The sequence below is a fragment of the Microcaecilia unicolor genome, chromosome 13 (genome assembly GCF_901765095.1).
Source record: "Microcaecilia unicolor chromosome 13, aMicUni1.1, whole genome shotgun sequence".
Classification (NCBI taxonomy): Eukaryota; Metazoa; Chordata; class Amphibia; order Gymnophiona; family Siphonopidae; genus Microcaecilia; species Microcaecilia unicolor.
The window spans coordinates 90153680-90166684 of NC_044043.1; the positions used below are offsets into that span (position 1 = coordinate 90153680).

General features: G+C 45.6%; 1 protein-coding gene across 2 annotated transcripts in view; it reads left to right on the forward strand.

Annotated features, from left to right (window-relative positions):
• The window catches only part of KAZN (kazrin, periplakin interacting protein), a 911287-nt gene that overhangs the window by 691020 nt on the left and 207262 nt on the right, over positions 1-13005 (forward strand). For both annotated transcript variants that reach the window (XM_030186259.1, XM_030186260.1), the window contains exon 4: positions 3548-3739. In XM_030186259.1, coding sequence (XP_030042119.1) covers positions 3548-3739 — 192 coding nt within the window. The remainder of the gene's footprint in view (positions 1-3547; positions 3740-13005) is intronic.

The following is a 13005-nucleotide window of genomic DNA, read 5'->3' on the forward strand; positions in this document are numbered from 1 at the left end:
AAAAATACCTGGCAAGATCCCGAAAAAGTTCAATTCATCTTATGCTGCTTATCCCAGAAATAAGTAGTGGATTTTCCCCGTCAATTTAATAATGGTCTATGGACTTTTCCTTTAGGAAGCTGTCCAGACCTTTTTAAAACCCCACTAAGCTAACCGCCTTTACCACATTCTCTGGCAACGAATTCCAGAGTTGAATTACACGTTGAGTGAAGAAAAATTGTCTCCTATTCATATTAAATTTACTACTTTGTAGCTTCATCGCATGCCCCCTATTAATATTTTTGGAAAGAGTAAACAAATGATTCATGTCTACCTGTTCCACTCCACTCATCATTTTATAGACCTCTATCATATCTTCCCTCAGCCATCTTTTCTCCAAGCCGAAAACCCCTAGGTGCTTCAGCCTCTCTTCATAGGGAAGTCATCCCATCCCCGTTATCATCTTTGTCACCCTTCTCTGTACCTTTTCTAATTCCACTATATCTTTTTTTTGAGATGCGGTAACCAGAATTGAACACAATATTTGAGGTGCGGTCACACCATGGACCGATACAAAGGCATTATAACGTACATAAGTAATGCCACACTGGGAAAAGACCAAGGGTCCATCGAGCCCAGCATCCTGTCCACGACAGCGGCCAATCCAGGCCAAGGGCCTCACTTTTGTTTTCCATTCCTTTCCTAATAACATCTAACATTCTATTTGCTTTCTTAGTCACCGCAGCACACTGAGCAGAAGGTTTTAACGTATGATCAACAACAACGCCAAGATCCCTTTCTTGGTCGGTGACTCCTAATGTGGAACCTTGCATTACGTAGCTATAGTTCAGGTTCCTCTTTCACACATGCATCACTTTGCACTTGCTCACATTAAACGTCACCTGCCATTTAGACGCTCAGTCTCGTAAGGTCCTCTTGTAATTTTTGACAATCCTCTTGTGATTTAACAACTTTGAATAACTTTCTGTCATCAGCAAATTTAATTACCTCACTAACTACTCCCATTTTTATTTATAAACTAGTAAAAGAGGCCCGTTTCTGAGCAAATGAAACGGGCGCTAGCAAGGTTTTCGTCGCCAACACCCCCCCTCCCTCCCTCCCTGGCCAACCCCTTCGTTGTTCTGCCATTGCTCCGCCCCAACGTCATGACGTTTGACGTGAGGGCGGGGCCTGGAGTGATTCCCCCCTCCTCCCTGTCTCCCTCCCTGCCAACCCCTTCATTGTTCTACCATAGCTCCGCCCTCGAGGGCGGGGCCCGGAGTGATTTTGGTGGCTTCACCACCATGAACCTTCAAACCTTTTTGAAGGAAGTCAGGGCTTGGCTTCACTGACGTCAGTATCCTCAGAACGTTGAGGGTGAGCTTTATTATAGTAGATATGTTAAAAAGCAGTGGTCCCCAACACAGACCCCTGGGGAACCCCACTATCTACCTTTGTCCATTGAGAATACTGACCATTTAACCAGTTTTTAATCCACAATAGGATACTACCTCTTATCCCATGACTGTCCAATTTCTTCTGGAGTCTTTCATGCCGAAAGACTGTATCTGCAAGAAAAGGGGTGACCTCCTTATTGTTATATAGATAGAAAGTATAAGTTGGAGAGGGTATCCTGCTCTCACAGAAGTACTTGGACCTTGGATGCATGTAGGAAGAGAATGTGTTAGATACACAGAAGTTCTTGCATAATAATGGTTTCTTTCGATGAACCTGAGAAATTGGAAGCCAAAACGCCCCCCCCCCCCTGTTATCACTTGAATTGTACAGCTTGAGTCCCTGAGAGTCCATCCATTGTATTCTGAGCTTCCATCAAACATTTTTAGAAATTCTTCTGTCAAAGTGCTTTAAGTATTACGTTTAAAAAGGAAATTAGTCAGCTTGAGGAGCATCTGTACGCTTTGGCAGTCTTGTGCTGTGGGTTCCAAAACACCATCACTTAATATCTGTTGGGAACAGCACAGTATCTGCTTAAAGAGGTAAGTAAATGAATGGGCTGTGCAGAATATTTCACCTCTCCTCTTTATTAATTGAGAGCCTTGTTAGAAAGCTTTTAGCTGCCGATTTTTTTTTCTCTACCAAATGGCTTTTTCATTTTAAAGATCTTTTGTTACAGCTAAGCTGAAAACATTTCCTGCGCATTTGTTTTTTTGTTACTGTGATTTATTAAAAAAAAAATAAACAGCAGAAGGAAATACTTGCTTTTGTTTTTATTAGAGTTTAATTAGTTTAGATAAGTAATTTGCATTTGTTTTTGTTCAAAAAATTTGGTAATTTCTCATTGTAATGCAGTGATTTAGACATTCAGTATTCTGGATACATTTAAGTAGACAGCTCCGATTTCCAGCAATGGTGACGTACTCGTATGCAAATATATCTTTAAAGGAAAAATGTGAAAGAGACGTGTTTGGTTTGAACTAAAGCTGAAGAATTCTCATCTACAGTGGTTCACTCATTCCAATTCGTCCGATGCTTTCTTTTGGCTAATACCAGCTGGAATTGGTTGGTGGAGTGGAGAATATATGGAGATGCCTTGTAGCCAAATTAACCCCCTTGTTTACAAAGCTGCGCTTTGGTAATCTGAATGGGCCTTGTCAGCATTGCTGCATGGCAGCCACTAGTACGGCTTTGTAAACAGGGTGGGTAAACTTGTGAAAACTGTTATCCATTTGTTTGCATAATTTTGTACCTAGCCTTTGCACAAGAACTTAATGTCCTGCAAACTTCTGGAGGGAAATTTCCATTGAAATCACATACGCATCTTAGGAATATTGGCTGTGTTTACATTTAAATGCTTTTAGGGAAAAGCCTCATGGTGTTTGCAGAATGGACAGCTCTTCCACTTTGCTTTTCTTTTTCCTTAAAACTAGATCCTCTGTTTTTAAGATAACAAATCCATAGACATGCCTAATGCACATGCAACCAAGAAAACAGAATAAGGGTAATTTTATCAAGTGTCCCAAAGAAGTGCACTTAGTGCCAATTCTATAATGGCGTCTTGGCAGCAAAATTCTGTTATGGAATAGTAGCGTAAGGTTGTCGTTGGAATGGCCGTGAGTAGGCACACCCTCTCTGCCATGTCAATGGCAATGCCAAGTGACACACCTAGTGTGTAGTATTATATAAACTATTTACCTAACTAGGGTCTGCCCATGTGTACACCTCCCTTACAGTGAATCCTGATTGAAGGAATGGATCCAAAGAAGCTTAGCAAAGATCAGGGGCGGACCGAGAGTAATCTGGGCCGCCCCCCCCCCCCCCCCCATGATTTTAATGCAGCATGAATTTGCATTACTTTGAACAGGCCGCACTGTTTTTCTGCGCTGGATTCGCGGTAGAGTTCCCTGTACTGCGAATCTTATGAGCATCCCTCCCCTCCCCCCCCCCCCCCCTTTAGCTCTGCTTTTCTTAAAAGGATGCTTGGTTCAGAAGCTGGAAATAGAATGCCTGCAGCGTTTTAAAATAGGATTGTCTTCTTTATCGCATGTAAACATACATACTGCTAAAAAATATGTAGTTTCCTTACATTGTGCCACATTTTTTCCTTCAGTGTTACTACGAGAAGAGGTGTCTCAGTTACAAGAAGAGGTTCACCTGCTCCGGCAAATGAAGGAGATGTTAACAAAAGACTTGGAAGAGTCGCATGGGTGCAAGTCAGCTGAGGTGCTCACCGTCACTGAACTGAAAGTAGAACTGGCACAGAAAGAGCAGGACCTAGCACGGGCCAAAGAAGCACTGCAGGGTAAGTAAGAACGTTTCTCTTAACCCGTTGTATGAACGGGAACAACTGTATAAGAAGAAAAGTAGAATACGCGCAGTGATGAGCTAGACTAACATGGAAATATTGCAGTTAAGCTGTAAGAAGCATTTGTGGTCATGCTTTGTCTTCCTCGTGCCCTGGGCATCCAACGTTGGCTCTTGTTGATAGAGTTCATCCCCAGACTCGTTAACTGTTAAGAATATGTCCAGGGATGCTTCAATTATTTTTAATGGCAAACTGTTCCAGAGGCTTAACAGGCACAGCTATAAAAATATTTCTCTGGTTTTTAAACTAGGATTTTGCTTTTGATTAGTCTTAACCTGTACCTGCTAATTTTACAAGTTTCATTTTATACTAACTAGCTCTGCTCATTTCTGACCTCTGCTTCCCCACACAACTGGAGAAGAAATACTTGAATATGTGAGTCAGTGGGATGTTTGACCACAGTAAACCAAAGACTGGAGGGATGGATTCTTAAAACATCAATAAACAACTGTTTTAAGAATCCATCCCACTGTCTCTCCCATATTTGTATTCTCTGGTGGGGCGTTCCAGTTCTCCGCTTGTTGCGGATTATCTGAAGAAATACTTGAAAAATGTGTAGAAAGGAATTTGTCGTCTTTGTATTCAGTTCACATGCACAGTTTTGAAAAGCACGTATAAGTGCCAGTCCATGAATTTTCATTGCCACTGTAAATATACCCCTGGATTCTATATATGACGCCCAAAGTTGCACGAGCAAATAAATTGGGTAATGAGCTCTGAACCATCAATAATCGGGTGCTAACAACTAATTATTGGTGTTAATTGGCACTCATTAAAACTTGCACGTGCATCTGTGCACAGTGCCTAATTCCCATGGCGTGTATCTTGCAATGGGGTGTGATCATGGGCGTGTCGGGGGCATTCCAAAAAGTTGCATTCAGAACTGTAGAATACTGCCTAACCATACCTAACTCGGGTGCCGTTATTTACACAAGGTTTCAGCAGGCCTAAGTTAGGCGCAGCATCCGAGCTAAACACTATCCTATATAATAAAACGCACCTCCAACATTCTGAAGCAGAGAAAGTGAAGCCTTCAAGCCTTGAAGCATTCCTGCAACGTTCTGGAACTATGTGTCGTCAATTGAGGAGATGGAGCCTTACAGAGCGCACGAATGCTTCAAGGCTTGAAGGCTTCACTTTCTCACACACACACACACTCTCTGTCTCTCACATACACTCTTTCTCACACACTCTCTCTCTCTCTCTCACACACACACACACACACACACTCTGTCTCTCACTGACACAAACACACACACACACTGTCTCTGTCTGTCTGTCTGTCTGTCTCTCTCACTCATTCTCTCTCACATACACACTCCATCTCTCACCCACACACTCTTTCTCAAACATACACACTCCGAGGAAAGGGGGTCATGGAACACGCTGGGGAGGGGAGGGAGGGGGGCCTGCACCTCAGACGGAAGGGGGGCCTGGAACTCGGAGGGGAGGAGAGGGAGGGAGGGAAGGAGGGGGTCATGGAACTCGGAGCTCCACACACACACTCTCTCTCTCTCTCTCACACACTCACTCTCTCTCTCACACACTCACTCACTCTCACACACACACACTCTCTCTCTCTCTCACACACTCTCTCTCTCTCTGACACAAACACATACACACTCTGTCTCTCTCTCTCTCTCTCACTCATTCTCTCTCTCACTCCATCTCTCAAACATACACACTCCGAGGAAAACCTTGCTAGTGCCCGTTTCATTTGTGTCAGAAACGGGCCTGTTTTACTAGTTCTATATAAAATGAGCTCCCTTTATAGAATAATGCTAAGCGATAAAAAATTTTCGGCACTGTTTATTGAATTCCCTCAATAGTGGCCCCAGAACTATTTGAATGGTACCAGGGTGCTCGTCTACTGGACTCTGGTGACCAGCCAGATGCTGGAACACCCACTTTGCGTAGAAGCAGTTCTCCAGAAATCCCTTTGCAAACAGCCACCAGCACCTCGAACAACTCGGACACATCACATGGCAGCAGTTTTGTTGGGTTCAGATTTGTAGCCAAGTTGTCCTCAAATGGATATTTTTATTCAGGAACAATTACAGAGGACATTCAGCTGCTACGCTCTCTCTCCATATACATCCAGTGTACCTCACAGCAGTGGCGTAGCTATGTGGGGCCTGAGGGGGCCCTGGCCCCCTGCCCCACGATCCCCTTCAACCCCCCTCCCGCCACCAACTCTCCCCCGCCGTCGCCGCCCACCCCGTCGCCGCAAATGATACGTTTCTTGAAGAGAGAGTTCCTTCCGCGCTCGAGTAGCGCCTTTCTTCAACGAAGTTCCGGCGATCAGCTGTTTCGACGCCGGCGATGCTGCCATCGTCAAAACAGCTGATCGCCGGAACTTCGTTGAAGAAAGGCGCTACTCGAGCGCGGAAGGAACTCTCTCTTTAAGAAACGTATCATTTGCGGCGACGGGGCGGGCGGTGACGGCGGGGGAGAGTTGGTGGCGGGAGGGGGTTTGAAGGGGATCGTGGACAGGCCGGCGGGGGGGGGGGGGTCCGATGTGGTGGTGGCGGCGGCGGCTCGGGGGGGGCGGCTAAACAGTGCCCCCCCACCTCAGGCTCTGGCCCCCCCTCCTGGCGAGGTCTGGCTACACCCCTGCCTCACAGTGACAGAAAAAGATCAAATGACTCTTCCAGTAGACCTAGTTAATGCATCTATACCACCTGCAAAATCTCACTTTAATCTGGACAGTGGTTAGAGCACCAGTCTTAACATCCAGAGGTGGCCGGTTCAAATCCCACTGCTGCTGCTGCTTTTGATCTTGGGCATGTCACCCCAGTTTGCTGCGGTCAGTTTGCAGATTTGTGGGGCAGTGTGTGGGGAGGTAGTTTTTTTTTTCCTAAAGGTGGGGCAGTTGGGAATGTAATTTTTGGAAGTGGGACAATTGTGTGGGTAGTTTTTGTGAGGTGGTGGGGTTGGGCATTGAGTGGGTGGTGGGCTAGCTTTGTGGGTTGGAGCAGTTTTGCAGGGTGGTGAGGCACTCATGGGAGTAGTTTTCTGGATGTAGGGCATTATGTTTGATGGAACAGTTGTAGGGGGTGGTTTTTGAGGTGGAGCAATTTCTATTGGGTAGTTTTTGAGTTGGGTACAGCTTATGGGGTATGCAACAGTTGTAAGGGGGGGGGGGGGTAGGGGGAAATTGGGAAAGTAGAGAACAGGATAGATGTAGTTTTGAAAGGAAAACATTCCTTAACTTTAATGTTTCACTATATGTAAGTTTTTATGCTACAGAAGCTGGAGCTCATGATTCCCTTCACCCAATAGCAACACCTCATAGGCCCACTCAGTAGAGTGCTGTAAGTGGGCTGGACTATCTAGCAGATGGATATGTTTCTGTGCATTGTTGTATACTTTTGTGAACCTTAATTTATTTTTATTTTTGTTACATTTGTACCCCGCGCTTTCCCACTCATGGCAGGCTCAATGCAGCGGGCAAAGGAGGGTTAAGTGACTTGCCCAGAGTCACAAGGAGCTGCCTGTGCCGGGAATCGAACTCAGTTCCTCAGTTCCCCAGGACCAAAGTCCACCACCCTAACCACTAGGCCACTCCTCCACTGTTGCTACTATTTGAGATTCTACATGGAATGTTGCTATTCCACTAGCAACATTCCATGGAGAAGTCGGCCCTTGCAGATAGTGGCCGCGCAGGCTTCTGCGAATCTGAGTCTGACGTGCAGGACGTCAGACTCACAGAAACAGAAGCCTGCGCAGCCTTCTACATGGAATGTTGCTAGTGGAATAGCAACATTCCATGTAGAATCTCCAATAGTAGCAACATTCCATGTAGAATCTCCAATAGTATCTATTTTATTTTTGTTACATTTGTACCCCACGCTTTCCCACTCATGGCAGGCTCAATGCGGCTTACATGGGGCAATGGAGGGTTAAGTGACTTGCCCAGAGTCACAAGGAGCTGCCTGTGCCTGAAGTGGGAATTGAACTCAGTTCCTCAGGACCAAAGTCCACCACCCTAACCACTAGGCCACTCCTCCACTCCATTATAAACATTATCATAAAAAAAAGCTATAACTCCTCCCTTAGAAATGCATTGGGCTGTCTTATTTGGGGGGGGGGGGGGGTGAGGAGGGGTGCTTATTTCTCTGGAGTCCTCTGTCCTATTTGACCCATTTTCAGACTTGATGTGATTTCACTGGTTTTTTTCACACATGCCAAGTTTCATCCCATTCTGTTACATTTTTGGAGAGCGCTTTTGCTTACAGGCAGACAGATATTTCTGGACCTTTTTAATAGACTTCTTTCCAGCTTGCTTTGGGTTGGAAAGAATTGCAATCATTAACATTATACACAACTGCAGTAGCAGTCCAGGAATCGACAGCAGCCCTGAAAGTGAACATGCAGACAGTAGCACAGTGCCAGTTGTACTGCCTTTCAGGGGGATGGCATTGGCTTTAATGTATGAAAGTTTTTTCTCTCATACTGTGCCTATGGAAAAAATATTACTATTTTTGGCTCACTGTCAACAATTTACTCGGGTGAATTTTGTGCAACTATGCAATGAGGAATTTGTACAGAATTCCTCCACCATACAGAATTTACACTTTCCTGCAGAAAAATGTGTGTGTTCTGCGCAGTGGCGTTCCATGGTTAGCTGACATCCGGGGTGGATCGCTGCTGCGCACCCCCCCCCCCCCCGGGTGCTGGGCAACACGGCACCGCCCCCTGGCATCGGCGCACCCCCTGACACAGTCCTCACCTGCCTACCAGCTCCGTCCACCCGGCACTGTGCAGCGTGGCGCCTCGCATCCGCAGCGCTGCTGTAAAAGAAGAAAATCACCTCGTCGTCGGCCCTTCCCGCACTGTGTCCCGCCCTCAAGGAAATAGGAAGTTACATCAGAGGGCGGGACACAGTGAGGGAAGGGCTGACGATGAGGCGATTTTCTTCTTTTACAGCAGCGATGCAGATGTGAGGCGCCACGCTGCACAGTGCCGGGTGGATGGAGCTGGTCGGGTGGGGGGGTGGACGGAGCTGGTAGGGACTCGCCAGCGGAGCACCCCCCACCCGTTGACACCCGGGGCGGACCACCCCCACCGCTCCGCCCTTGCTACACCACTGGTTCTGCGGGTGCCAGAAGCCACAAACTAAAAGCAGTTGGTTTGTCTGGCTTCTCTCTTCTTGCTCTATGTCCCCTATTGCTCAGTTTAGTTGTTACCCACCTGGACTATTGTAATTCTCTTTTATGCAGGTCTCCCTCTATCCTCTGTCAAGAGAATCCAACTTGGTCAGTCTACCGCGGTTCGCTTAGTTCATCGATCAACTCCAGTCGGCGACTGGTTATCTGTGCCCGGATTCAATTCAAGCTGTGCATTTTAGTTTATAAATCCCAGCTTCAATCTGCATCGAATTATCTGGCATGTCTTTTCATACCGTATGAGCCCTCCTGACAGCCTCTGCGTCAGGTTCTCTCTGGCTACCCCCTCCCTCTGTTGTTTGTTTTGATATCATTCTTTCTGCTGCCAATAGCTACGCCAGACATCGGCTGTGGAACTCACTCCCTGTCCAACTCCATCTGGGAACCTCCTATGTTCAGTTCAAAGCAGCACCGAAAACATACTCCTTCTCTTCTGTCTATTCTTCCAGTTTCAATAATGTATGTGTTTCTCTGAAGTGCACCTTTTTCTTAAGGCAGTTTTATTTTTATTGTAAACCACCTAGAAGCCAACTTGGCACCTTGAGTGGTATTGTAAACAAAGAAATCAAAAGGAGAGAAAACAGTCATGTGGTTTGGTTTGTGGGGAGGGAGGGGATAAGAGGGAAGAGCTGGTGCAAGTGGCGAGAAGAAGAGGAGATTTTTTTTATTTTATTTTTGTTACATTTGTACCCCGCGCTTTCCCACTCATGGCAGGCTCAGTGCAGCTTACATGGGGCAATGGAGGGTTAAGTGACTTGCCCAGAGTCACAAGTAGCTGCCTGTGCCTGAAGTGGGAATCGAACTCAGTTCCCCAGGACCAAGGTCCACCACCCTAACCACTAGGCCACTCCTCCACTGTTGCTACTATTTGAGATTCTACATGGAATGTTGCTATTCCACTAGCAACATTCCATGTAGAAGTCGGCCCTTGCAGATCACCAATGTAGCCGCGCAGGTTTCTGCTTCTGTGAGTCTGACGTCCTGCACGTACGTGCGGGACATCAGACTCACAGAAACAGAAGCCTGCGTAGCCTTCTACATGGAATGTTGCTAGTGGAATAGCAACATTCCATGTAGAATCTCCAATAGTAGCAACGTTCCATGTAGAATCTCCAATAGTAGCAACGTTCCATGTAGAATCTCCAATAGTATCTATTTTATTTTTGTTACATTTGTACCCTGTGCTTTCCCACTTATGGCAGGCTCAATGCGGCTAACATGGGGCAATGCAGGGTTAAGTGACTTGCCCAGAGTCACAAGGAGCTGCCTGTGCCTGAAGTGGGAATCAAACTCAGTTCCTCAGTTCCCCAGGACCAAAGTCCACCACCCTAACCACTAGGCCACTCCTCCACCTGGCAATGTCAGTAGATTAACAGCTGAAGTGCTGGCTTGTAGAGTGCAGAGCCTAAAGGAAAGAGATTAAGGCTCCCCCCCACCCCCTTTAAAGCTTATTGAAAAAAGGCGTGCAAGACTCTGTTTCACAGACACTGGAACATCAGAATTTTGACTGCTTTAAAGGTATACTTAATTTTTTGTCAAGTTATAATGTGGCTGTAGGGTTTCTGAGGCAGTAGTTATTTTTGGTAAAAATCAAGATTCAAAAATCCTATTAGGGAATGAACCACTGTACAGGTTAAATTGAAAAATCAAATGAAAGCAGGGTTCTAATTAAGTATGGCACATGTGTGTATATGGAGGAAAAAGCCTTGAGCAAACTCCTATTGTACTATAACAAATAGTTTAGTCGGAGTTGGACTTCCTCCTCATCGTCTAAAAAAAAACCTCCAGGTGTTTATAATATCAATGATTAAGTAACAAAAAGCTTTAAAACTTAGCTTTAGTAATCTTTAGTAATCTTGGTCTCAATGCCTTTCTGTAAACATTGGCTGTGATCTACGGCGGCCAGCGTCTCGAATTCCTTCTGCGTTAGGATCAAATCCAAGGCATTTCGCCGGCCCACACCGTATTATCGAAAAAAAAGATGGCCGGCCATCTTTTTTGAAAATACGGTTCCGGCCAGCTGTTGCGCCGCCGCCAAAATAGATCGCCGGCGACGTTCGATTATTCCCCTCAAGATTATCCATATAAGCTGGAGCTTCACCGTAGAGGATTTTATGCACCAGGGTGCAAATTTTAAATGTTATACGATCCTTGACAGGTAGCCAGTGCAGTTTTTCACGTAATGGTCTGGAAATCACGAACTTCGATTTACCATAGATCAATCTTGCAGCTGTATTTTGGACAGTTTGTAATTTTTTGAGAAGCATTTCCGTGCACCCTGCATAGATTCCATTGCAGTAATCGAGATGACTTAAAACTAGCGACCGCACTAAATTGTAAAATACTTCTCTAGGGAAATAAGGTTTTAGAAAATATTGTACATACATACGTACTTTTGGGGCCCTTTTACTAAGCCACGGTAAAAAAAAGTGGCTCGTACTAGTTTTGGCACATGAAATTGCTGCGCGTTGTCCATTTTTTTTTACCACGGCAGGAAAAAGGCCCTTTCCTTCAAAATGGGGCAGTAAATGGCCATGCGCTAATATTAAAATCCGCACGCAGCTATTTACTGCCTTAGCCATTACTGCCACCTATTTACAAGATGGTAGGGGCTCACATGCTACTCATGCGGTAATTGTTCAGCGCACTGCAATGTGGCTGCGCTGCCGATTAGCGCCAGGAACGCCCCCCCCCCCCCCCCCCCCCCACAGTCGCAAATTAGAAAATTTATTTTCTACCACAGGAAACTGCGTGCGCCAACTTCGGAACTACCGCCAGCTGCCAGCGCTACCCCTACCCCAGCGGTGGGGTCAATTTGGCACGTGCTACCCACGCAGTAACCCTACCACGGCTTAGTAAAAGGGCCCCTTTGTGCTTCCACTTACGCCTGATCCTGAGCATGCAGAATCCTCCACAGTTTCAGTCTAGGCGTAATTTCTCCCAGTTTACCTAAAATACTGTAGAAAGACACACGGACCATCCAAACCTAGGCAACCTGTTTATACAATTAAATTCAATGTGTTTGTTTGCTAAAATCACCTTCTTTTTACATAGCAAGACGATGTATAATGAAAATATGAGAAAAGAACTCCATTATAATGAAGAAAGTAACTCGCCCATGTCAAAGAACATTTAACCGGTTCAAATCCCACTGCTGCTCCTTGTGATCTTGGCCAAATCACTTAACCCTCCATTACCTCAGGTACAAACTTAGATTATGAGCCCTCCTGGGACAGAGAAATATCCAGAGTACCTGAATGTAACTCACCTTGAGCTACTACTGAAAAAGGTGTGAGCAAAATCTACATAAATATTAAATATTTGAGGTTCTACATAGAATGTTAATATTGCTATTCCACTAGCAACATTCCATGTAGAAGCCTGCCCTTGCAGGTCAGCAACCCGCGCAGGCTTCTGTTTCTGTGAGTCTGACGTCCTGCACGTACGTGCAGGATGTCAGACTCACAGAAACAGAAGCCTGCGCGTCCGCGTTGCTGATCTGCAAGGGCAGGCTTCTACATGGAATGTTGCTAGTGGAGGAGTAGCCTAATGGTTAGTGCAGTGGAACATGGAATGTTGCTACTATTGGAGATTCTACACGGAATGTTGCCAGTGGAGGAGTGGCCTAGTGGTTAGAGCACTGGTCTTGCAATCCATAGGTGGCCGGTTCAAATCCCGCTGCTGCTCCTTGTGATCTTGGGCAAGTCACTTAACCCTCTGTTCCCTCAGGTACAAACTTAGATTGTGAGCCCTCCTGGGTCAGAGCAATATCCAGTGTACCTGAATGTAACTCACCTTGAGCTACTACTGAAAAAGGTGTGAGCAAAATCTAAATAAATAAAAATAAAATAATATGGCCCATTTTGGATTCATACATTCAGTTCACTATTGGCAGTGTTTCTCTTTAACTTCATTCTCCATGGGAAGGAAAAGTGTCTGACAGACAACTTCCTGTGGTAGCTTGGTAATTTCAAGTTATTCATGTTCTTGCGTTCTCTTCTTTTTTTTTTTTTTTCTTTTTAATTCACAGACTGG